General features: G+C 46.4%; 1 protein-coding gene and 1 long non-coding RNA gene across 3 annotated transcripts in view; both read left to right on the top strand.

Moving 5' to 3' along the window:
• tmem8b (transmembrane protein 8B) overlaps positions 1–17,704 on the top strand; it is a 119,404-nt gene extending 101,700 nt beyond the window's left edge. Inside the window, exons 11-15 of the mRNA XM_063193561.1 lie at positions 605–747; positions 3,428–3,606; positions 5,036–5,182; positions 9,480–9,596; positions 17,359–17,704. Of these exons, the coding sequence (XP_063049631.1) occupies positions 605–747; positions 3,428–3,606; positions 5,036–5,182; positions 9,480–9,596; positions 17,359–17,694 (922 nt within the window). The 3' untranslated portion in view covers positions 17,695–17,704. The remainder of the gene's footprint in view (positions 1–604; positions 748–3,427; positions 3,607–5,035; positions 5,183–9,479; positions 9,597–17,358) is intronic.
• Positions 17,705–22,140: 4,436 nt separating this feature from the next.
• On the top strand, positions 22,141–24,651 carry LOC134445286 (uncharacterized). 2 transcript variants are annotated; one of them, XR_010034218.1, is made up of 4 exons: positions 22,141–23,011; positions 23,234–23,322; positions 23,601–23,769; positions 24,000–24,651. It is a non-coding gene; the product is annotated as an uncharacterized LOC134445286 (long non-coding RNA). The 2 variants fall into 2 exon arrangements; XR_010034217.1 differs by having other exon boundaries at positions 22,142–23,011; positions 23,230–23,322.
• Positions 24,652–27,192: the final 2,541 nt, after the last annotated feature.

Here is a 27,192-nt window from a genome sequence, read left to right as displayed (position 1 = left end):
GTCAGGCAGCTCTACCGTCTTTTGTTTCATGGGTAATTCGCAGGGAAATAAATAAAGCTTATAAAGTTGCTTACGCAGTCCTTTTGTAAGTCTACAGAGAAGTGGTACTGCAAAGAGTTTGTGAAGCAAAACTTCCGATATGGGTTTCTGTCTGACCTCCTTTAGACAATGCCACTAGAGAATCTTTTCCAAAAGCAAACAACAGCAAAAACACAGGGAGATGGTGCTTTTTGGCCAACTGACTTTTTACAGACTGAGCCAACCCAATCAAAAAAAAAAAAAAAATCACTGTCAGGTTTAGGGGAGACATTGTCTGCTTTATAGCTGAAGATGGTTCTTTTTTCGTTCGTACCGGTACCTCATTCCACTGTCAAAAATAAGCTTGACCCAAATCCAGTCTGTCTTACAGGAGGAACTAGGCAATCTCCCACCGTTCGTCTTTTCTCAGCAATTCACTTCAATTTGACTTGATTTAGGCCGTAATTGAACACTAAAGCTGTAATAATTCACAAAAAAAAGAAAAGGCATGAATTATTCTCTGTCTCAGACTCAGACTCCTTCAGAGTCCTTTTTCATCCTGCCACTGCACATTTTGTCTTTGAAGGTTTGAAGCGTGCAGCAACGTGACAGCGGAGGTGTACCTGCGCTCCTACCTGACACCCTGCATAAATGACTGTGGAACCTATGGGCAGTGCAAGCTTCTGCGCACCAACAACTACCTGTATGCGGCCTGCGAGTGCAAAGCAGGTACGGGAGTCGCTCTTCTACAAATAGTCTTATCAAGGACTAGCACACAGTCTTGATGTCTTTGTCTTGTGCTAGTTTGAGTGATATGTACACACACACACACACATGCACGCACGCCCACGCACACACACACACACACACACACATACACATACACACACTAGATGTGTCAGGTACCCTCTCTGACATGCCTAATGAAATGCAAATGATGGACTCTCAAGTTGAAGCGCTTCCATTTTGTATGATACCGTCCACTTAAAGGCACCCTCTGTTCTTAGGTTAATGCGATTTTAATCGCAGCTGGTATTTCGCAACGACAATGTAATTGTCACACTTCAACGACGACAACACCAATCAGTTTGTTCTCCAGTTATGTAAAAATCCTTCAATTACATGTGTGTCAATCAAAGTTTCTCGTCAACGTTTTTTTTTTCTCTTCTTCCTCTTCTTCTTTGCCTTTGCCGCAACTGAACAACTGATCACAGATGAGGCTGCGTTGTAATTATAGGAACGTGTGATAAGGTCTGGAAATATGCTAATCACGCCCTCTTAATTACCCCGGTATTATGGCGGCATCGGCCCCGCCCCTTCCTCACTGGGGCAGGAAGCGAGAGGATGATAGTGGATGTCATTAGCATACACACAATTATCCAACCCAGCGGTGACGCTCGCTCGGCCGACAGATGCTCCGTAAACTTTGCGGTCTTAGGCCTATAACACTAAGGGAGTAGGCCCAACTACAAGCGTGTTGAAATTCAAACTTTCTTTGTGTTGAATTAACACGGAAACGGAAACATGTACCGTGTGTGGGTTCTCCCCACTTTTTGATTCACTTTTTTTTTCTTTCCCACTGAATCGATGACACTCAGACAGCAGATGTTTCCCGATGGAACTGTGTGTTCTCCCCACTTTTTGATTGCACCCTTTTCATTTTCCACCGCTTCACGCACGCACACACGCACACACACACACACACACACACAGACACACACACACACACACAGAGACACACACACACAGACACACACACACACACACACAGACACACACACACACACACACACACACACACACACACACACACACACACACACACACACACACACACACACAGTGTTAATTCAACTCTTACAGAGTGGATCCAACTAGAAGAGTGTTCTTGACACTCTATGCCTAGAATTAACACTGTACAATTACTGAACAATGGCAATCAGGCAGCAGATGCTCCTAGTTGTTGCTGTATGTTCTCCCCCGCTCTTTTTTGTTATTAACTTTTTTGTTTTCCATTCATGACAGTGGAGCATGACGAGAACCACTTTTGTGATTGTTCGAGTGCCACCTTTTTTTGTTGAAAATGATTCAAAACCAGTTTCTGAACTCTATAAGCTCACACCAAGTCTGGCTGCATTCTTATTTCTTTCTTTCTTTTTTTCCACATTTCTGTTCATTTGGGGTTCGGGGTGGATATTGGATATTCATGGGGCGGTGGTAATTACTGATACAGACATGCATATATACCTAGTTATCTCGTCGTGTGTGTGTGTGTGTGTGTGTGTGTGTGTGTGTGTGTGTGTGTGTGTGTGTGTGTGTGTGTGTGTGTGTGTGTGTGTGTGTGTGTGTGTGCGTGCACCTGCATTGTGTGCGTGTGTGTATGTGTGTGTGCGTGCGTGTGTGTGTGTGTGTGTGTGTGTGTGTGTGTGTGTGTGTGTGTGTGTGTGTGTGTGTGCGCATGTGTATTCATGTGTGTGTTTCTCTGTGTAAATGTATCCCTCTGAGCTCCAAAGGCGACAGAGGCCTGGTGCGCGGCGCGCTGTGTGCCCTATTTCCTCTGCCATGTGTGCTACTCAGCGGGCACACTGGATTCAATCTATATTTATGAAGCTATTTACACACGGAGAAAGAATGAGAAATGGCTTCTGGATGTGCGTTTTCATGTGTGCTTATGTGTGTTTGCGTTTTGTGAGTGTGTGTGTGCGTGTGCGTGCGTGCGTGCGTGCGTCCGTGCGTGCATTCGTCCGTACATGCGTGCGTGCGTACATGTGTGTGTGCGTACGTGTGTGTGTGCGTACGTGTATTCATGCATACAGTATGTGTGCGTGCTGGTTGTGTGTGCCATCATGCTGTGGCGCCCATGCGTTGTGTGCCATGCATACGTACTGTATATGCCATGCATCCCTCTACAATAGTGTTTCTCAATGGGGACGCTACAGCCCCCCAGGGGACGTTGGGAATCCCTAGGTGGGCTTTGAGAAGGATACAGCTGAGTGGGGGCGGGGCTTAGTTCCCATTGGGGGGCATTAGTCTATTTTATTTTTTAATACCGGGGGGGAGGGGCTGGCAGGCTTATGATGAGGTCAATGGGTCGTTTGGAGCCTTATGATGAGGTCAAGGGGGCGTTTGTTCAAGAAAGGTTGAGAACCTGGCCCTACCGTGGCTGATATGGTCGGGCACACGTTTACCACTTGGATGACCCGGGTTCGATTCCCTGTCCGGGTCCTTTGCTGGTCCTTCCCCATCTCTCTCTCCCAGCTCACTTCCTGTCTCTCCTCCACTGTCCTGTCTCACAAAAAAAACAATAAAGGCTGAAAAGCCCCAAAAAAATACTTTAAAAAAAAGAAAGGTTGAGAACCACTGCTCTACAATGTCTTCTCAATGTCTCGATGTCCTCTCTGCTTGGCAGGCTGGGAGGGCTGGGGCTGCACGGACAACACGGAGGCCTACTCCTACGGCTTCCAGCTGCTGTCCACCCTGCTGCTGTGCCTCAGCAACCTGATGTTCGTGCCGCCCGTGGCCATCGCCGTCCGCAGCCACTACCTGCTGGAGGCCTCCGTCTACATCTTCACCATGTTCTTCTCCACCGTAAGTGACAGAGAGTGAAAAAGTGAAAGCCCAATTGGGAAACTCCAACTCCCATTGTCATTGTGACACAGCACTCCACAGCACCGTATTTGATAACTATGTTAGCTACTTTGTTGGTTGCTATGCAATTTCCCATCGGAAACTACCGAAGTTGCTAGCTGCTAACAACTACGCTTTCCAAAAATGCACCCCTGTGCTGTTAGCCAGGCTGTTGAACACAACATCTCCTCCATGTTCTTGTCCACATCCCTTCATTCCTCTTCCATACTGTATCTCTGTATCCCTCCATTACTTTGTGATGTGTCTCTCCCTCGCCCCATCTGTATGTCCATCTCCCTCTCTTCCACTCTTTCCCTCCTTCTCTCTATTTTATGCTCCACATCCTCACCATTTTCTTGCCATCCATCTCTCTCTCTCTCTCTCTCTCTCTCTCCCTCTCCGGCTCTCTCACTCCCCATCCCTCTTTCTCAGTCTCTCACTCCACTCATCTCTTCCTCTATCCGTATCTCTGTCACTCCGTCCCTCACTATTTCACGCTCCTGTTGAACACCATATCTTCAGCATGTTCTTCTCCATCGAAAGCACTTCCCTCTATCCCTCCTTCCCCTTCCATCCCCTCCTCCCCCCTTCCTCTCGTTCCCTATTTCACGCTCCTCTTGAACACCACATCTCTCATGTGGACAGAAGGGACTGCAGTAATTTGGCAGAGTGATTTGAGTCTGGTCTACTCCTGCAAGACTACCAATTACTTTTGCTTTGGAATCTTGCGACAGTAGAATTTTCTCTCTTTCTGCTTCTCTCTCTCTCTCTCTCTCTTCTCTCTCTCTCTCTCTCTCTCTCTCTCTCTCTCTCTCTCTCTCTCTCTCTCTCTCTCTCTCTCTCTCTCTCTCTCTCCCTCGTTCTCATCACATTTGGGTATGTTTGTTTGTATATAAACCCGTTTCTTTGGCAACTTGGTTATCTTGGTTATCTGATTTTAATCTAGTCCAGAGGTTGCCAAACTTTTAACTGCCATCTTCCCCTCGAGACCGTCTGCCTATTTCCTGCACTATCAGGACAGCTTGATATGATTTTCTGCTGGTGGGAGCTGAAATCTCATTTACAGATTTATTTCTTGTGCGCCCCCTCACACTACTGTCGATCCACGTCCTGCCGTAACCCCTGGGGTACTCATGCCCGAGGTGTGATGAAAACTGATCTAACTGATCATTTATTTCTCTTGCCTCTTCTTATGATCCTGTCCCCTTCTCTTTGTCTCTGTCTCTATCTCTGTATCTATGTCTGTCTGTCTCTGCTTGCCTCTGTCTCTGTCTCTGTCTCTGTCTCTCTGTCTCTTCCTCTCTCTCTCTCCCTCTCTCTCTCTCTCTCTCTCTCTCTCTCTCTCTCCTTCTTATCCATCTATTCCCTACCCCTACTCTCCTCCTTCCAGTTTTATCACGCCTGTGACCAGCCAGGCATCGTGGTGTTCTGCATCATGGAGTATGACGTGCTGCAGTTCTGTGACTTCCTGGGCTCGCTCATGTCTGTCTGGGTCACCGTCATCGCCATGGCACGCCTCAAGTCCATTATCAAGCAGGTACAGCCTACACCCCCCCTCTCTCTCTTTATATCCCCATCTCTCTACCGCTCCCTCTCCCTCTCCCTCTCTCTTTCTCTCTCTCTCTCTCTCTCTCTCTCTCTCTCTCTCTCTCTCTCTCTCTATATATATCTCTCTCTCTCTCTCTCTCTCTCTCTCTCTCTCTCTCTCTCTCTCTCTCTCCCCAACTCTCTACCTCTCTTACTGTCTACCTCTACTACTCCCCCCCTTTTTCTACTCCCCCCTCTCTCACACTTTCTCTCTGTCTCAGCCCTCTATTCTTCTCACACCTTCCTTGCCCTTTTGAATGCTTCCCCGCAATCATCCCATAAATAGTGAAAGAATCTTCTAGAAAATGTCTGAGAAAGGTTGTTAAGTCTGAAAGTTCAGATTTGTGTATTCGCGTTCACCTCAAACTTTGGTGCTAGAAATAAAACTCGGTCAACTCGCAGGTCAACCAAAAAGGGTTTTCTTTCAACATGTGATGTAAAAGTGTAGAAGATCTTTTTGAGGCTTAATGGCCCGTGTACATCAGGCGCTACATACGCGACCCAGGTAGCTGGAGTGGTTGAAGAAGTTTCGCCATGAATATGTTTTATTCGCTCTGGACGCTGCACTGACATGTTTGATTCAGCTAATCACATAACGGCTCTGTCTTGACAGGCTGGGACATTTGTCATTAAGAACATTCCAATTGCTTTTCGACGAACCGCGTCATAGCGAATTCGCTTAAGATTAGCTTGAGTTTAATCGTCAAAATTCGCTCTGGTCGCTCAAGAATCTTCGCTCCCGGCGAATTTGCTCTGGTAGCTTTATTCGCCTTCCCTCCATAGAGAAACAAGGACTTCAGCCGCGCAGGTCGCTTAGTTCGCCTTCGATGTACACGGGGCTTAAGGCTTCCACTGGCTTTTATGTGTGTGGCTGAGTGAGGATGGTCTACTCTATTGTATTGTATGTGCCTGTGTAGCTTAATTTTATGTATTTATTTTTTAAATCAGTTTTATCAATACACATCTCATGCACATTTGTCTCTCTACCATTAGAAGTAATGGTGTGAGGCTTTCCATTTTTGGCTCCTGAATGCTTTAGACAAAGAATAGCCTACAACTACAAATGGGAAAACAGCACAGTATACAGACTGATTATGAAATTGCGTCAAGCCTTACAGAAAAGTTTCCTTTTCAAGCATCCCAAGCAAAACAAGGCAGCAGAAAAGTTTTTTTTTTTTTTTAACTTTATGAGAATTCAATTTTGGGTATGTGCCACTTGTTCACTTTGACACTCGGCCAAAAATATTATTGCAGATTGCAGTAACATGATTTTATAGTAAAACATATGCTATGTTCTAGTTTTTGTATGCAGTCAGAATCCCAAGTAGTGTATGCATGCCGAAAACTTTGCTGAAAACTAATTTTGGTTTGTCTTCATCCTTGATTTGAGCCTGCTGGGCTGGTATGAACTAATCAGTCTCCTTACCAAAAACACAGTTGAAAGGGTGGTCCTGGCTTGCTTTGCTAGCCTGTATAAACCTTGGTCTGTTTGAGGTGCGAAAGCAGGCTTAGTTAAAAACCACGTCTCTCTCTCTCCTTACCACATGCAGTCTATTCACATCACGCCTTACGTGTCCTTTAGTTAAGAGGCAGGCGGATGTGGGGGGGCCTCGGTCAAAGGCAGACGGCTTCTCTGGTGTAGTGCTTTTATTTGGCTGTGGCTAATGGCTCCGTAAATGTTACTCCGGCCATCGACAGGCGCATTTTATTAGCGGCTTTAGAAGATGAGGGAGCGGGCGCTTGAGTGGGGTGAGGTTCCAAATGGAGAAGCACTTCTTTACGATCTTGCATTAGCAGGTTATACTTAAAAGTCTTTTGAAGTGAAGGTGTTTATCTTTTTTTTTTTTTAAATCAAAAGTTGTAGACAGGGGATAGGCGAATGAATGTGCCCCGGTGGTAAGAGAAGAAATAGTTGACCGTCAGCAATCTGTCAGGGCTCCTCTTTATGGTTGTTGACATTTTGCTATCTACCACGGTAAACACAAATTTCAGGTGCATTCTCTCTCTTCCCCTGGTTCAATCAATGGCTGTTCACCGGTCTGGAAAAACAGCCTGAGAGGGGAGAATGGGGTATGGAGGAGTGAGTGAGACAGAGGGAGAGCGTGAGAGAGAGAGAGAGGTAGAGGCTGAGAGAAGGACAGAAAGATAGGCAGCTGCTTTCCTCCAGGGCAACTGTTTTTTCGCTGAGCGCTGCAGAATGCAGCTGCTAATCAAATCACACATGTCAGATCAGTGGGGCTGAGATGCTGTGCGTGTGTGTGTGTGTGTGCGTGTGTGTGTGTGCGTGTGTGTGTGTGCGTGCGTGTGTGTGTGTGTGTGTGCACGTGCGTGTGTGCGTGCATGTGTGCGTGTGGCAGGAGGAGAGACTGAGTCTGTGTGTGCACGCGAGTTAGAAAGACAGCCTCAGTTATCTCAGCTAACTCTGGACTTCACAGTCCACCAGACCTTGCCTGCCCGGCTGCTCACCCGTCTGACTGGCTGTCTGTCTTCCTTCTGACTCACTGCTGACCTCCACAGCCTGGCCTGTAATTGGGGATGTAGGACTCCCACCTCCTCCTCTCCCCTCCTCTCCTCTCTTCCCCACTTCTCTCTTCTCCTCTCCTCTCCTCTCCCCTCCTCTCCTCTCCTCTCTTCCCCACTTCTCTCTTCCCCACTTCTCTCTTCTCCTCTCTCCTCTCTCTCCTTTGCCCTCTCCCCTCCTCTCCTCTCTTCTCTTCTCTTCTCTTCTCCTCTCCTCTCCTCCTCTCCTCTCCTCTCTTCTCCTCTCCTCATCTATCCTTTCCTCTCTTCTCCTCTCCGCTCCTCCTCTCCTCCTCTCTTCTCCTCTCCTCCTCTCCTCTCCTCTCCTCCTCTCCTCTCCTCCTCTTCTCCTCTCCTCTCTCTCCTTTGCCCTCTCCCCTCCTCTCCTCTCTTCTCCACTTCTCTCTTCTCCTCTCCTCTCCTCTCTTCCCCACTTCTCTCTTCTCCTCTCTCCTCTCTCTCCTTTGCCCTCTCCCCTCCTCTCCTCTCTTCCCCACTTCTCTCTTCTCCTCTCCTCTCCTCTCTCTCCTCTGCCCTCTCCTCTCCTCTCCTCTGACCCCTATTCGTCCCTCCTCTCTTCTCCTCTCCTCTCCTCTCCTCTCCTCTCCTTCTCTCATCTTCTCTCCTCCCCACGTATCTCCTCTCCTCTCCTCTCTCTTCTCCTACTCTCCTCTCCTCTCCTCTTATCTCCTCTCCTCTCCTCTCCTCTCCCCTCCTCTCTCTTCTCCTACTCTACTCTCCTCTCCTCTCCTCCCTTCTCCTACTCTCCTCTCCTCCTCTCCCCTCCCCTCCTCTCTCTTCTCCTACTCTCCTCTCCTCTGCCTTCCCCCATTCTCTCCTCTCCTCTCCTCTCCTCTCTCTTCTCCTATACTCTCCTCTCCTCTCCTCCCTTCTCCTACTCTCCTCTCCTCTCCTCCTCTCACCTCCCCTCCTCTCCTCTCCCTTCTCTTCTCCTACTCTCCTCTCCTCTCCTCTGCTTTCCCCCATTCTCTCCTCTCCTCTCCTTTCCTTTCCTCTCCTCTCCTCTCCTCTCCTCTCCCCTCTTCTCTTCTCTTCTCTTCTCGTCTCTTCTCTTCTCTTCTCCTCTCCTCCTCTCCTCTCCTCTCCTCTCCTCTCTTCTCCTCATCTCTCCTTTCCTCTCTTCTCCTCTCCGCTCCTCCTCTCCTCTCCTCTCCTCCTCTTCTCCTCTCCTCTCCTTCCCTTTCCTCTCCTTTCTCTTCTCCTACTCTCCGCTCCCCTCCCCTCCTCTCCTCTTATCTCCTCTCCTCCTCTCCTCTCCTCTCCTCTCCTCTCCTCTCCTCTCCCTTCTCCTACTCTCCTCTGCCTTCTCCCATTCTCTCCTCTCCTCTCCTCCCCCCTCCTCTCCTCTCCTCTCCTCTCCTCCTCTCCCCTCCCCTCCTCTCCCCTCTCTTCTCCTACTCTCCTCTCCTCTCCTCTGCCTTCCCCCATCCTCTCCTCTCCTCTCCTCTCCTCTCCTCATCTCTCCTCTCATCTCTTCTCTTCTCTTCTCTTCTCTTCTCTTCTCCTCCTCTCCTCTCCTCTCCTCTCCTCCTCTCCTCTCCTCTCCTCTCCTCTCCTCTCCTCTCCTCCTCTTCTCCTCTCCTCCTCTTCTCCTCTCTCCTCTCCTCTCCTCTCCTCTCCTCTACCTCCCCCTCTGTCATCCTGTTTGCCTCTGTTGCTCCTCACCCACCTCACCTGCCACTCTGCTGTGCTGTGTGTGCCACCAGGTGCTGTATTTGCTGGGGGCCATGTCGCTCTCCATGGCTCTGCAGTTGGACCGCCACGGCCTGTGGAATCTGCTGGGGCCCAGTCTGTTTGCCCTGGGCATCATGGCCGTCGCCTGGGTAAGCATTGCAAGCCCTGCAATCGCCTGTATGGCCACTGCTCTCCGTCACTTTCACTTTCCCTTTCTCTTTCTCTCTTCTCTCTCTCTCTCTCTTCAGCTCTGTTTCTGTCTTTGTCCTCTTTTACACACTGCCATAGAAAGCACACATGTAGTATACTCTTTCTACTATACTCTCTCTCTCTCCTCTCTCTTTCTGACTCTCTCTCTCTCCTCTCACTTCCTTCCTGAAAAACATTCCCTCTCATGCTTACACACAAAATACAATGAAACGGCCTTCCTCTCTTCCTCCTCCTCCTCCTCCTCCATTCTGCCCCACGCTCAGCTTTTAGGCGCACTCTCACAAGGTCAGTGCTCTGTTAGTCGTGCACTGACGAGTGTAGAACAAGAGAGCCCATTTGCTGCCCCAGCCCCTACACACCCATTCACTCTGCCAACACCCCCCCCCCCCCCCCCGACCCCCACAGCCCACCGCCCCCATTCCCGAGCGGAAACCACTCACCCTCACAATAGTGTCTTCAGCTTTTCATTCTCGCCGCGCCGGCCACTGCTCTTGCGGTGCCCATTTCATCGGCCTGAGCAATTCCCCCGTTCCTTTACATTAAGCGCCTTTGGCTCCGCTCTAATCCTGTTTGTATGTAACGCTCCGAGCAAAAAGAGGGGAAGCAGAAAAAGGCTACTAAAAATAACGTGGGCTGCACTCGGATCCTCTTAGAAGACGTACTGTATTGCGGAGCAGAGCTGCGGTTGCCTTTTTTTGTCTGCAGATTGCAGCCCTTCCTTGACCCTGCTGCGTCAACGCTCCAGCAGCACTTTATATTAGCAATGATTTCTTCCACAAGACTTCTTGCTCCGTTCATCTCACTCCTGTCTGCTGTCAACGTATTACACATGCACACACCGGCACATGACAATGCAACACGTTTTTTTTGTTTTGTTTTATCTCAGGCTATTCGCATTAGCATTGCAGGGCATTAAAAAGTTATTTTTTTTTATCCGGTAAGGTATTAGTCATGCCCCCGTGGTTCCATTACTCCTCTGCTTGTTCTTCCGCCAACTCCCTCTCACTCCGCCATAATGCATTTCCTGAAGTGAGAAGATAAAAAATAATAGTGTTTCAAGGCAAGAGTCCCGGAGAAAAAGGCTCTGTCGGCGCGCTGAGAGCATTAGGCCGAGGAGTTACTTTTGTTGGCCCATTCCCTCTTGTGCAAGGGGCAGGGACGGATCATGACTCCATGGGCCCCTGGGCCAGACAACAAGAAAGGGCCCCCTCCAGATGTTAGAGACCCTATATTGTTGGGCATTTAGGCGTTTTCCCCCTGAAAATATGTGAAAATAGAGTTGTTAAAAGTGTGATTTTACACAACATGAGAATGGAAATTTAGAGGATTGGGCTTCAGGGCCCTCTGGACTCTTGGGCCCCTGGGCCTGAGCCCGGTAGGCCCTTGCAGTAATCCATCCTTGTGCAAGGGGCGGGTTGGGGTGAAAAGCAACGGGTGGTGGAAGGGCCGGAGATAACTGGGGAGCAGAATGTCAGCAGTTTGTATCGTCAAAAGTGCACAAGACCAAAAAAAAAATAATGCGAGCCAACCACGTGTGACTGCTCTGCATGGCACGTAATCTTCTAGCGAAATTGCCTCTCAGGATTGTGCGAGTCTCGTGTTTGGAACAAAAGGGAGAAGTTGGACGGCGGATGTTGAAAAAGCTATGGAGGACATGTGGCCACCATGTTGATGCCCGCTGTCAAGGTCACGTCTTGTGTATTGAGGTTGTTAAACACAAATTTAGAATTCCTAAAATATAGGTCGTGGTTTAATGGAAAGCATGGCCCAAATAGAAGACGCTTCACCCAACACCCAGAGTGGTTTCCTGAACACAAAAACGATTCACAAAGGATGTCATTGACAAGTAGCATATCATTTAAATCAATCCACAACAAAGTTTTGAAAACGGCAAGCTATTTTGAGGTCTGTCATTAGCTCCATTTTCATTACTACAGTATGTAATTCCTTGGACATATAATATTTACCCATATTGATGTTTGGGGAGTCAATAGCTCAACTCTTAGAATATTGTGCATTTAAGTAATACGAGTAGTTGCACATTTTCATGGTCAGGTTTAGCCTGGAAAGCCAGACTATAACATTAGATGAATAGGTTTATGTTCAGACTGCTTAACCCGTTAAGGCACAACATTATAAATTAGCTGTTACCAGGATAGCTCTGACCAAGTGTGAGGACTGAGGAGAGGGAGCGTCCCCGCTTGTAGTTGGTGAACACAGACAGATGACTTAAGTCTAGTTAAGACCAACCCACAAGGCAAAAAAATATCTTTTCTGCCGCAAGGGTTCATCTAGTTTACTAGGCTAGGTTTGTTTAAGATGACCAAATTCCAAAAGCATCAGGATATGAGACTACAGAATTGTCATGGTCTGGTGGAGCCTGTCCAACCGTAATGCTGTCAAATGGACCACAAATTGAGATTTCCCAGCAGGGATGATCAGTGCCACACACAGTACAGCAGACAGATAGAATTGTGCTGTCTGTCCTTATCGTCGGCTTGAAGTGATTTATTACTTCCTGTTATGGATGCTTCAAAGACGGTAATGCCATTCAGACTTGTACAGCTACTGCTTTTATGAAGGAACACAGATGCCTCACTCACCACACAACAGATGTCTGTGTGTGTGCCTAAAATGAGATTATATTTCTCTGTCGTTTAGAGAAAACACAATTCATCCTGTCCTTATTACGCGGCGGGCTTGCATGCACAATGTTACTGTCAAAACACTATTCTGTTTAAGCTATACCGTACATCAATCTTTTTAGGCTGTCTTTACCTATAGCATGTGCTTCAGTGTAAGCAGACCTGCTGAAATTAGATTAAAAAAATATACAGTAGTAGAGACAGGAGCTCCCTGAAATAAGCCGCCCATGACAGGAGGGAAGCAGCTTTGTGAAATGGCCTCGGTATTTGCAGGCAGGGCTTTGGTCAGATGGAGGAAAAGACAAGAATAGGGCCTCTCATATTCTTGTAATATTGCTACTGCTGTTGTCAGGAGGCGGTAAGACCAAAATAGAGCCGAATTTTGGGCTCAATTGTATAGAAAGTTATTCCGACAAAGTGTCAGGTAAGAAAAAGGAAAGGAGAGGGAAGAGAAAAGTTGGACCCGGATCATGACTCATCTCCCTGTTGGCATCAGTCAGGTTGATTTACTGACGCCTCCAATTTTAGCCCGGGGGCACTAGCGGGCTCAGCACTCACGAGAGATACGGCCTGATCCAATCACTTTCTATATCATTTGGATCAGCACTCATTAGTGATACCTATGGCTCGATGTGGGTCCAATGGAACCATTCCAGGACTCCGGGATTGCAATGGATACTGTTTTTGGCAGTGGCAGTGTTGTCTTCTAAACAAAAAAGTAGAGTGTCTGTGACGCGCCTTACATTGTGCATGGCAAATATACGCCTTTTGTATTTGGCGTTGTTGGACAGGGCTTTGCTTGGAATCCCAAAGACGTGACTAGATTTCGATGGAGGGGTCCCAAATATACGTTTTGGCAAGCCGCGGAGGACATATAGATTCTGATGTCAGCCGCTCAATAACCTGGTTCACTCAGTCTCTACAGGACACCATAAAACTTTGTCTGCAGTGCTGATAACTTATTTCCCTTCAATATCACTGAAAAGTTCCCAGCTTGAGGAAGTATGTGACAGGTCCAGTGGCATGTTATCTCCTTTTTGTGGCACATTGCTTGGGCGAGTAAAATGTATTGCTCAGATTTCTGTTATGTAACTCCTGTTTCTATAACATTGTCACTCATTTTGCAGCTGACCAAATGTAATGCTATGTAATGCTAATGACATATAATCCTTCTTTTCAAATAATGATTTGAAAATAGATGACTGATGAAATAAATAGACTTGTGATTTTAAACCAGCAGAGGGATGTATATAGAAGAACATAGCGTACCATGTCATTCTCTATGTAAGTTACCACCGCTGTGCCTGTGGGGTCTTAACAAGGACGATGTCACAAATTGCCAGGTCCTACTGCAGAGAAAGCTCAAAGAAAGTTCACAAGATGTGAAGGCGATGAGAGTGAGACTCGCAGCCCAAAGTTTGCCTCGGCTCCGTAGAGGGGAGGCTTTGAAGGATGCCGCCCACCAACAGATTGGAACAGAACATTTGACAAGAGTGAATGATTTGCCACCAAGGACGGAACAGGGAATGGGGAGGAAAAAAAAGTCTCGCCGTGTAAACTCGGGCCTTGGTGTGGAAGGCCAAAGGCATGCAATTGAAAGCTGATGAGAAATGTGAATACAACAACAGGACAGCACCCCCTAAAAAGTCCACAGTAAATTACCCGTCTTATTCAAGGACAGGCCTGCGATGAGAACACTTGTCCTCCGGTGCCCTCTGCCTATTTACAGTGCATTATGTTGATATGCAGTCCCTCCAGGATTTTGCACTGGGATTTTGTGATTTTAGCGGTCAAAATGTCTGATTTTGTGGCGGCATTTTCTGATTTTTTGCAAAGATTTTGCGCCCCTTTCTGTGTTTTTTTGGTAACTGAAAACCACAATCAGTCTAAGCAGGCTTAAGACAAAAGAGAGAGAGATTCAGAAACACACTTCCTTTTAATTTTCTGTAGAAATCCCAACACAAATTACATTTACAAAAGTTACATTTGGCCATGGGGGTAATTCAGGTGTAAATATCCCGGATTTTTCACATTATCAAAAAACACCGTCGGTCCAGCTATTTATAGGCTACCCACGTCCCTGTCCGACGAGCCACACCCCCTCTTGAAGAGAGAGACGAGGGTCTTGCGTATCAAGCTACCTGCCAGAAGACGGTATGCCAGATACCACCAAGAATTGAAGTTCCTTGAAAATATGAGCTATCAACCTCGAGCTCCGTAGCGCTTGTGCACCCACTCTTTTCCTCAGAAACCGTCAGTTCATGCAACGCATAACACAGCCTCGGAACAGCGAATCATGCGATTAACCATCACAACCTGTACCAGCACGAAGTTTTGCACGAACAGACAACATGTGCGACAAAACAACAAGAAGAAACGCACTGCGCTCATTTCATAGTTTTGTTTTCATTGCATTGTTTCTCCACGCTGTAAAACGTGTGCTGAGGGATTTTAGACAGGATCTGTCTTTGCACGCGCGCTGTTGTGAAAAGCAGAGTGGAACGCACCGTCCGATCTGTCTCTGTCATCCCGTTGACTGTCAAAATTTGGCCTTTTCCCGGATTTTGGCTTAAAATATGGGAATTTTCCCGGATTTTGGGAGCTCAAAGTTGACAGGTATGCATGCTAGATGCCAGCTGCCTATAAACTCCACAGAATGTTGAAGGGGACAAAGGGGAAAATTTGCGGGAAAAATGCGGCTTTACAGGAATTACGCGGCATCGTGAAATTATGCGGAATATCATTGAATTTGCATGAATCCACGCGATCGCTGAATCGCGAAAAACTGGAGGGACTGGATATGGAGCCAAAGGCTGGCTCACACTGATTTTTTTTTTCGTCTACCCACTCTGCGGCAAAGGGTCAATATGGTGTCCAAGGCCTGGGTTTTTCACTTAACGCCCATCATGTGGGGGCTCGCCGCTTTGAATGAAACCAGTCGTATTATAACCCAGACACATTACGGCTGCCTCACAATGCTCCAACAACCCTGACTATTTTTTTTTCTTCCCCCCCTTGCCGTCTAGGCAATCATACCTCTCTTCATGTGATGGTTCCTAGTACCTCCCAGCCCCAGCCAAGTAGTTTTCGCTTGCATATGCACAGGCACACGTGCCGTAAATCAGCGCGGCGGGGTTGCGAGGGGGTAATTGCATTGTCAGAGTGCGCGGGGGAAATGAGGGGAGGAACGCGCTTCCTCATCATGCACACATGTTGCCATGGAGCAGGAGCTCTGGGATGTGACTGCTGCTGCAGCTGTTGGATGTGGGGAATAGGGGAGTAGGACTCTTTTTTTTCTTTCTTTAAGTGTGATCTTCTATTTATTTATTTATTTATTATTATTATTCAGAGAGTGCTTCTGGAGAGAAAGAGAGTTGTGGAATGAGAGTAGCGGTGGGTGGTAGCACTCAATAAAAGACTGGTGGGTGGCTCTGGCTGCCTGAATGAAATAGGTGACGGTAATGCAGGTTAGGAACAGCGAATGCACACGCATGTCAAAGTGGATATCGAAACAAGATGGTGAAACTTTTCACGTGGCTACAATTTTATACAGTTCCTGAAATAGTATTCACAAAAAAAACAAAAAACAACACTGACTTAGGATTGAATGAAGACGTGTATTTGTTAGCTGCACCCAACAGCACTCTTAACAGTGGCATTCTTTAGAATATATACAAATTTATGTGGGCTTTAAGTTGTTTTCAAGCCAAAGGTGACTGCAGAAGAATGTGTTGTACTGAAAATAGAGACTTGTATTACCATGTAGTCAGAGAGAGTAGAGAGAGAGAGGTTCCATTGGCCCATTGTTTCCTGGTTCTATTAGGGCCCCCCTTAGGCAGACCTCGGCAGACCTAAGGACTGTTCTATTCATTGTAGAAGCATTATGACACGCCCCTTTAGGCAGACCGGAACCTGGTCGCGTTAGGTGCCCATAGAAACCTATTATGTTGGCATATCTCTATAGAATATCTCTGATGTAGTCGTACAAAATAGAGCATGGGTAAGCAGAATGGAAGCAGTTAAACAGTTGGCAGGGTGAGGGATCCAGCCACACTACGACTGACAGTGCACACACAGTAAATATCAGGGATTGCTTCAGGGGGAAAGCGTTTATTTTTGAGGGAGGGAAAAAAAATACAATGCAAAACAAAACGAGGGAGGCATAGCCATCTGCTGTTTGTCCGCGTTTGCGCTGCACACTTTATTACAAAACAATTCTCTCTCATTCGTTCTCCTTCTGCTTTTCCATTCTCTCTCTCTCTCTCTCTCTCTCTCTCTCTCTCTCTCTGTGTGTGTGTGTGTGTGTGTGTGTGTGTGTGTGTTTGTGTGTGTGTGTGTGTTTGTGTGCATTTACATGTTTTCCATATTTACGTATTTCCATATGTACATGTCCATATTTGAGTTCATGGCCTGTAATATGGCTATTTATGTAGTGTATGTATGCTACTACAACATGTATGTGCTGCCAAAATGTATTTACACTACATGTAATGCTTTGTCCTTGACGTGCGTTGAGGGTCATGCATGATTTTTTTCCAAGTGCAAGCATGTGTGTATGTGTGAGTGTGTGTGTTTGTGTGTGTGTGTGTGTGTGTGCGCGTGTGCGTCTGTGCGCGTATGCGTGTGTGTGCGCGCGTGTGCGTGTGTGCGCGCATGTATGCAAGGTGTCAGCACATGTGGGTATATAATATACTTCATATTATACATAATGTGTGCCTTTCTACCCCGCCCCTCCAGACGGTGTGCTCCATTCTGCAACTCTTGCTGCTACCCGTATATGTAATGCTTCCTTGTCCTTGGGGGTGTTGTGGGTCATGTGAATTTTTTTTCCAAGTGTAAACAAGTGCGTGTGCGTGTGTGTGTGCGCGTGTGTGTGAATGTGTGTGTGTGTGTGTGTGTGTGTGTGTGTGTGTGTGTGTGTGTGTGTGTGTGTGTGTGTGTGTGTGTGTGTGTGTGTGTGTGTGTGCCTGCGTGTGTGCCTGTGTGTGTGTGTGTGTGTGTGTGTGTGTGTATGTTTGCGTGTGTGTGAATGTGTGTGTATTTGCCCGCTGTCCAGACGGTGCGCACCATCCGCCGGCGCCGCTGCTACCCGCCCACCTGGAAGCGCTGGGTGTTTTTCCTGTTCCCGGGCACCATGATCGCCACCTCGGCCGTGGCGCTGTACGCCTTCGTGGAGACGGAGGAGAACTACTTCTACATCCACAGCATCTGGCACATGCTGATCGCTGGCAGTGTGGGCTTCCTGCTGCCGCCGCGCGCCAAGCCCGACGCCAAGGTGACGCCCCTGAAGCGGCGCCGGGGCTGCGGCTACCAGCTGTGCGTCAACGAGCACGAGGAGATGGGCCTGGTCGACCCGGCCATCATCTCCATCAACAGCATATGCACCAGCTGATAAGATCACACCAGCCCACCCCTACCCACCTCCTCAACCCACTTCCCACCCACCCACACCACCTCAACTCAAACCCACTGCCCACCACCACCCTACCCTCCACACCCACACCCCCCCTACCCCCATAACTCCCATAGCCTCTGGACCATCTGCCTTCAGTTCGATTTGAAACAGAAATGTAAAAAATGGTTATGATGCCAGGGACAAACAACCACAAACAAACAAACAACAGCAACCTTATTGGAAACAAGCCAGAGAACTTGAAACACATTGTAAATACTACGGGCAAAAAAAAAATAAGAGAGAAACGATCAAAGACACATATTATATACACTTTTCACTTTTTAAGTTTTTGTTTTTTCGTGTCACCTGAATTATTGGTACTCTTCTTCTTACTTGCGCTCATTACTGTTGGTCTTGCTCTGAGTTTGTGGCCGTGCGGTGCGACGTCGCTGTCGTTTGTGGACACTGTACTTTCTGAAGTCAAACAAGCCTGATTCACTGCTGCTGCTACTGGATGGTAACTATAACGTGTGACACGTCATTTATTTATTATTGATTGATTCATTGGACTTACAGACCAAATGTTTGTTTTTGTTGTTTTTCTTTTTGGTTGTTGTTCATAGAGGGATTACTGAAGGACTCACTATAAAATGTAGGAGCACGGCTTCTTTTAATATATATTTTACATTCTCATTTTTAAAAATTCATCTTTTGCACTGAGACACAACTATGTGATATTGTACATTTTTATAAATACAAGTATACATAATGAATAAGCGTCACCCATGTGTAACTGTATAGATGTTTCTTTTTTTCTTCCTGTGGAATGTCCAGACTGTATTTTGAAATGCATAGTAATGCCTTTTGAAAAATTGTTGAATTGATTGTTACCGTAGGCCAGTCGGGGGTGAAGCTATAATGGGATGTAGTTGCCAAGCAGCGGAATCATGGGAACCTCCAAGGATGACCTCGTACGCTGAGATGGATTTGCCAATACAATAGTTGTATCAGGACAGGAGTTTTAATTAAAAGCAACCTGTTGAAAAAAAATAAACATTTTATTTTTTATGTAAAAAAAATTTATGATTCCGCAATCGTTTTTCACACTGAAACCTTCACTCTTTTGTATTCATTCTATGAATAGAAGTTCTCCGTTTTCTTACAGTGGCCTTGACTGTTTGCCCTCCTTCTTTTGCAGCTGGGAAATATCAGTATGGAATAGTAGTACTACTATAACTTTATGCCTGCAGAACATTTTCCGTCTTTCAATGTGGTGTTGCACAACCACTCAAGTCCCTTATCGTAAAAAAAATGAAAATACAAGTTACAAATTAATCTACACTCAAGATTTAAGATTTTTATCATACCAACGGACTAGTAGCCAGGCTAGTTCTGCCTCCGCTTCTCACTGCAGAGTAAACACATCAGGAAACTCGCCGAAAGTTTTGGTTTCCACCTGCCAGTCAGTAAACTCAAAATTGAAGGTACCAATTGGTGTAGAATATCCTATGGAGCAAAGTGCCCACTCAGAGGGAAATGCCTGTGCCTATCAACCTACACCTGCTCACCCGAGTAGCGGCTTACAGCAATGCCATCCAACACAAGGTCGCCCAGACAACTGGAGATGTGTCCGGGCCTGGGGGCTGTCACTTTTTTAAGTTCCGCTCCTATTTCCCTTGAAGCCTTATTGGCCTGGTCAATGCGGTGGCAGGGCCGCTGACAGCTTTGGATGGGTCCAGGACAAAGTCATCTGAAAGGGCCCCCCACCCAATACATACAATGAAATGAGACCCCAATTTTGGGCTCCCTCTGTCCCTGGGCATGGGACAACTGTCCCCTTTTGCCCCCCCCCCGGCTTCCCTAGCGGTGGCAAAGGCATGGGGCCACGGCCATGGCGGTGGTATAATGGAGGAGCTAACTAACCCTGACATTGTGACACAGGCCATTTTTCACATCCAACGCTCCATGGGCACTAAAGCCTCCGCCTCAGGGATGTTAGAAGGAAGGAAAAAATCAGAGCCAAACCGAATTTCGCTGAACCGTCTGTTTTGTCCCTTTAGAATCCTTTAAAATGTTTTTCTGTGTGTGTGTGTGTGTGTGTGTGTGTGTGTGTGTGTGTGTGTGTGTGTGTGTGCGTGTGTGTGTGTGCGTGAAAAACTGCTGGCTCTTCCATAGACAACACCCTATATAAGTCACAGGAGTAATCTAACTCTAAACGGCCGCTGTATTTCTTAGCGTTTGGATGTGGATGCGTGAAGAAGTGTGCAAATGGCTCTGTGCTGAAATTATTTAATGCTGCACTGTGTGGGTGAAGTGACGGCATAGCCGAACCACTTCTCAAAAGTACTCAAGCCGCACGTCTTAATCCCTGGTCCACCACTGTGATTGCTTTTCTATAATCCTCCAACAAAAAAACCTTCAGTTTTTTGTAACATTCATAGTTCATCAACACAGTCTCTTTCAAATAACATTTGATGTCTGAGGTAGAACATTTTCACCTCCTTGAATGAATGTTACCAGTCTTTGGCATTTCGTGTTCTGAAGGTAAATGCATAGTAAATGGTGCATAGGTTAAGTGTGTAAGCCGCAGTCAATGTATATTTTCTATAGCCGAGACGAGAGAGACACCTCATGCTGGCATGAGCTGCATTATATCACTGTTGCTGAGGCCCGCCTGCCCGCCTGGTGAGAGAGAGGCGCTTGAGTGGCGGTGGAGAGGCAGGGGAATGTGTGGAGCCGTGCTGTGGTGCAGTGTTGGAAGGGGATTTAGCTGGTGCGAGGCAAGCGGCGCATCACATTATCCAATACACACATTTCTTGTCACATCCACTCTGAGACGAGCGCTGTGATGCTCTCCCCCCTTTTTGATCTGCAATTACGGGCAGATGCAGTATCACACACTGGAGCTCACACACACACACACACACACACACACACACACACACACACACACACACACACACACACACACTAGGGCTGGACTGGGTTAAATACAGGGTGCGATTTGTAGCGGGGCTGGGGGAGATGGGGGGGATGATCCCCTCTTCTGGTGTTGATATTGTCACTTTCTTCATGATTTTAATCATAGTTTAATGTAACTCCATTGATATTGCTTGAAACCTGAAACATATCCCCCCTTCTGGTTTTCTGACAAATCACACCCTGGTTAAATAAACTGAGTCGAGCATTTTCAGTGGAGATTAGTTCACCAGGCATCCAGAGAGACAATCAAGCATATGAGGAGATTAGTCATCTAATATGAGCTATGTGGACTGCAACAGCAAAAATGCGTTATATCTCACCGTCTTGGAGAGGCCTCTGCAGTGGCATGAGGACTAAAACCATTGAGGGGGAGGCCAGGCCAAAAATCATGAGCAGTCCACCGGGCAAATGCCCAGTATGCCATACGGCCAATCTATCCATGATGCACTTGCAGCTGCATGATATGCTCTACACGGGCAAACACATCCACTCTCACACATGCATGTCCACACATAGATGTGTATAGAAGACTAGATACATCACCGCTTAATCCAATATGGTCCAGCTGCGTCTTGTCCAGCTAATACCGCTACGCCCATTCTTACTAGACCGCCCTCACAGTAACGCCCCTTTGGCTGTTCAGGTTTCTGAAGTCACATGCGGCCGAATGACAACAACACAAGCGCCGCGCGGGATTTTTTAAAAACGACTGAATGGATTTCGCTGCAGCGATCACTCAACGGTAAGATTTCGATATAAATGCATGAATATACATAACGGTTACTTTACGAGTTGACTTTCAGCCGGAGGGCGAACATTTAACCACCTCGGCCAACCAACTAGCGGTTTTGGCTAATGTGTTTTTTAGCTTCAAGGCAAGCTAACAGGCCGCCCTTCGTAAGTTTGTTTCATGTTGTGTGTTTTTGTCATAATGTACAGTACTAAGTTATGGGCAGACAAAGCAACTATTATTCCTGTGTAATTATCATTCTTGTGACTACTTCGCTGCATATATTAAGAAGGAAACTGCCTTTGGTTCCCACATATGAACATCTGTTGCCCTTCATACCCCACTACAGGCTTCACTGCCTGGGAAATCTGTGCTAGTTTACTACGGTATTTCCAACCTGGTAGCTAGCTAGCCAGCCTGGTCAGAATGGACAAAGGCAGCACATCTCAGAATCTTGTTACGAGGCAAATGTGAAATGGAGTACATAGTTATGTGTAAGGTAAGACGTTAACATGACAAGGGTGAGATGAAGGACACTAAGGGCTAGCCAGATATCTAGAATACAAGTTAACAAGGCCTACTACGAAATGTTCATTCATAAACGTTTTGACGGTCTATCGAATGGTTATCGGATTGTGTGCTTCCTTGCTTAAATATCATAAAGTTCGCCACAAAGTTATCACGAAATGATCTCCGTATTAATAACAGTTTCGTGTTTGTTACTCGTTTGAATAAACGTATAGTTTTGACATCCCTTTCAAATGACACGCGGATGTTTTGAAAGTTTGTTGTACCACGAGCTATCACGAAATGATGCTGTATTTCCCCTTAAACAAATTAAGCACTGGGCCAAAAGGTGTTTATACAGTAGTTTCTTCCTGTGCTGCGTTGTGCACATCTGTTTCATCATCTGAGCTATCAGTTGTGTTTCTTTGAAGCAAAGATGTATGGAATAGCACTGAAAGTCGGAGGTGTCATATTTGTTCAACCTGGTGTTAAACGTAATATAAATTCTTGACCAGTGCATGTAAAGAAATTGAAAATAAAACCGACTTGACTTGTCATTGGGTCTGATTTTAAATGTGCCATATAGTTCAATGTGGGAGCAGGTTCACACACTAAATAAGACACTATGGTCAAGCACAAGCAGATTTTTTTTAAACAATTCTCAGAGCAGATTAGAGCAGACGTTTCAGGTTGCTGCCATCAGAGAGTAGTGACTTGACCGTAGTGTTTTTAGTGTGCTCCCACATTGAACTCTACTTTTTGGGTCCATGCACCTACTTATTTCTAAACATCTAGAGCGCAACAATACCCCTGCCTCCTGATGTGCCATATAACCTGTATCTCTCTCTGTGTGTGTGTGTGTGTGTGTGTGTGTGTGTGTGTGTGTGTGTGTGTGTGTGTGTGTGTGTGTGTGTGTGTGTGTGTGTGTGTGAGAGAGAGAGAGAGAGAGAGAGAGAGAGAGAGAGAATGTGTGCACGCAGATATAAGAAGTTGGGGTTGATGATCCACATGATGGTGATGGACCAGGACAGCTCTGGACCTCCTGACTGGCAGCTCCATCCTCAACCTCTCTTCCTGCCCTTCACACATGTGCAGGTAAGGCCATTTTTAAAAAAAAAAAACTCACTACATTGTCTGAGGCAAAAGTAGGAGAAAAGGAGTGAGTGAGAACCCGGTCATTATACATGTGACCCTTAAAGGGCGTGTGTGTGTCCTAGAACCAAGACAGTGGCAGTGTGTGTCTGTCTGCCTTTGGTTAAGGGTGTCTAAGATACTACCTTGTTGTGGTAACATAATTTTGCTATTTCTGACAGGCAGGCAGTTTTCTGAAAGATGGTTGATGTCAGTACCAACATGTTGTGATGGAGGCTTCCACCTGAGCTGAACACAGAAACTTGCACACAGTGGTGAGTAAATCACTGAATCCGTTTTGTTCTGCACTAGACCAATAAGTATTTCATACAGTGATCCTTCATGTGCTGTGTTTATTTATAGCAGAACTTGTGTATAGAGGATAATACAAAACACTGGCACAGTAGTAGTGACCCCTGTACAGGCCAGAAGCTCTGTATCTCTTCAGCCTAGTGTTCTGCATTAAAATGATGGGTGTGATTTTTATGTAGTGTATTCTATGTATACCCTCTCGTGTGTGTGTGTGTCTGTGTGCATGTGTGCATGTGTGCAGATGGAAGCAGTCGTTCCTGTTCAGCATCGATATGCCAGTAATGGGTTTGATGAGCCACAGCATGGTGATGGGCAATCAGCATCAGGACCAGGGCAGCTCACAAGGAGAACCTCCTGCCCTGCCTCGTCATCCTCAACCTCCCATCTCCCTGCTCTTCACACATGTGCAGGTGAGGCCAACCTCTAAAATGCACACTTGACTTGAGGCAAAGGGGGGAGAATAGGCCTGCGTGCCTGCCTGCGTGCCACACTTTAAGACAGTAGCAGTGTGTGGGGGGGCGTGTGCACAAGCATATGCACATGGTCATGTCATGGTCATGTCTTTCTGTAGGTAGATAGGGGATGCTTGTTTTTGTCTTTATTTTCATTCATAACATTAGCATGCCTTTTTTTTTGACAGGCACGGAGCCAGTTTTCAGAGGGAGGGCTGATGACACCAGCAACTTTGGTTCTGAACCTGATCAACCCAGCACCAACCACTGTGCCGCTCCTCCTCTGCCAACTGCACCACATGGCTCCAACTGCACCACATGGCTCCACCATCTCAAAAAGGCACAGACACTACTCCACTTCCTGCAAAGAGAGAGAAGAGCCGACCGCCCCACATCGGCACTCACCACCTTCTACAGGGGTGTCATTGAGAGCATCCTGACCAGCAGCCTCTCTGTCTGGCATGGCAGCCGTCAAGCTGAAGACTAGAAGGCAGTACAGAGAGTGTGGTGAGAACGGCAGAAAAGCTCATAAGATCACCCCTACCAGCCATTCAGGATCTGTACACTTCACACTGTTCCAAGAGGGCAATGAACATCATAAAGACACAACTCATCCAGCATACAGACTGTATCCCTCCCTACTACCATCAGGGAGGCGCATGTGGTGCCGCACAAGCACACTGGGAAACGGCTTCTTTCCACAAGCCATCAGACTCCTCAACGCACTGAAGAAAACCACATGAATATTCCAAGGACACTGGAGAATATTCCATGAACACTTCTTTCACCATGCCACGTACACTTTACTCATTGCACCTTATATACAGCATCTTCACATCACCTGTATGATCTCCTCCTGCCGTGTGTGTGTGTGTGTGTGTGTGTGTGTGTGTGTGTGTGCGTGTGCGTGTGTCCACTGTGTTAGTGTGTGTGTCCACTGTGTTAGTGTGCAATAAGAAGATTAACATACTGATGGTCAATAAATACACAGTTTGTGTCTGTGTGACTGTATTTATTGTATGTATCAGTCTGTAGGCTATTTCATGTCAATGCATTATTTTTAGTTATTAGTTAAACTGCACATTGGAGACTGGTCAAACACAATTTCAAACTTTGTGTTAACCCTACATAGATTTTTGTCAAAAAATGGAGTCTGATCTACTGTACTACACAGGCTATCAACAGACCACACAGTTGAGTGCTGTTTTATGCACTCTGAATATGAGGAGGAGAGGTGACCGTTCACACTTCATAGTGTAAAAGTAAACAGAAATACATTTTCACATTTCATTCCTGTCTCGTTCACTTCTTTCAGCAATGTATGTGGCCTACATGCAGGGAAGCTGACGGGGGACAAAGGGGTCCGTTTACCTGGGCCCAGTGAGACGTGGGGTTCAGGAATGGGTCCTCATTACATTGTATGTAGTCTATGTATTGAGTGCAGGGGGCCCTTTCAGATGACTTTGTCCTGGGCACAGCCAAAGCTGTCAGCGGTCCTGATTATGTACGCACAAACACTGGTTATGATGGTAGGGAAAAAAAATATCTGTTTTCTGATGACCTTTGAATTAAGACAGGCCAATCTGGAACCTCTCCTGGATAAAGAGGTAAGCTTCAATAGTGTGGTCAATCCTAAATCATAGACAGACATGGAGTATGGTAGGCCTTTGGTAATGAAGAAATCGTTTTTCTCCAATAAAACAAACAAATAGCCTATTGCCATTTCAAATACTATTTCATATATTTTTTTCATTAATATATGCTCTTCCCAAGCTGACCACATTGCCACATAAATGTGGTGAGGTGACACTCATTACTTTAAAAAGTCGGGAATGTGTTGCTGATGTTTTACATCATTTCAAACTTTTCTAAGTAGCCTATATCATGTCTTACCAAGTGAACAACCTCGCCAAAAAGGGTTTTTTAATTATTATTTTTCCGGGTGTGTTAATAGCCTGGAAAGGATGTTTAATCATACAGCCTACACAGTGTTAACAGTGACCTCGATACACACAGCTAGGTTAGGTAATGTCCACCGTCGTCGTGTTGAAATTAAAGCCATTTGGCGACCTGATACGTTGCTATGACAAATTTGTGCATAGCGACACGAGTCCTAAGCAGTAGACTACAATGTCCGAGGTACGGGAAGACAAAGCAAAAGACATTTTGGGATTAGAAAATGTGTGATTTATCTCACTTTCTTACATAGATTGTTGAGAATATTATGTCAGTGGAATGTTCAGTGAAACGTTTCTCTGGAAGATAACAATTTGCACGGGATATCTTTGTAACAAACCATTGAGAGTAAATAACAAACATAGCCTTCATCCGGAAATGGCCTTGAAAATGACATCGTGCAGTATCCCTTCACGATTGGCCAATACGGCAAATGCCGGGAACGCCCATGGGCGTGCTTGCATTAAGGGTGGAACTGTTTTACTGCAGCTGGACCCTTCTCGCATATTCCACCGCGTCCGCACAGGTCGGCCATATTGCCACAGCCAACTTGAGCCAAACTGACCACAGAATCCACGACTTCAATTGTCGGCGAAGGGGGTGACGTATCTAGTCTTCTATACACATCTATGTGTCCACATGCTGTACAGTACATATGCAAACTCACAAATGAAAATGTGCATGCACAAACATACTGTAGACAGGACATAGGCTACTGTGAATAAGAATGTGAATAAGCTTGCATAGTGACTCACACACACAGACACGTGAAAAAAAGAAAATCTAGACATGAACTTCAGAAACACACACACGTGTACACACACACATGCCACAAGATCGACAATGACACCACCAGTCAAGTGCTGATAAAACACAAGCTGTTGGTTGTTCAAAGGCAAAAGAAAAAATGGTCCACTGCCTAGTGGTTGGTGAATGCTACGGTATCTGTTCGTGAATAGTGAATAGAGTATGCACAAGTGAGTTGTATTTGTCAGTGGCTGGTGAAGATTCACATTTTCAGACTCAATCCGAACACACACACACACACACGCACACACACACACAAACAGCACACACACACACACACACACACACACACACACACACACACACACACACGCACACACACAAGCACACCGCATCTCACACAAACACATCAACCCACTTGGCAGGTATTTGTCTAGAGGACTGCTTGCCCTTGACACAGGCGCATAAAAACACAACAACTCTTGTTAAATCCATTTGTCTGAGAGAGCCATATAAAAGAAACACTTCAGAAAATGTTACGTAACAACCCATCGCGGCACTTATGTGGCATGTAAAACAAAGCAAAATAAAAATCCCTATCTACCCGAACCCATCAAGCGCTCACAGCGTAAAACCACCATACGCACAACATTTTGCACGGTAGAGCAGACCCTGTTA

This window comes from Engraulis encrasicolus, chromosome 3, assembly GCF_034702125.1.
Source record: "Engraulis encrasicolus isolate BLACKSEA-1 chromosome 3, IST_EnEncr_1.0, whole genome shotgun sequence".
Lineage (NCBI taxonomy): Eukaryota > Metazoa > Chordata > Actinopteri > Clupeiformes > Engraulidae > Engraulis > Engraulis encrasicolus.
This window is presented reverse-complemented; position numbering and strand designations above follow the sequence as displayed.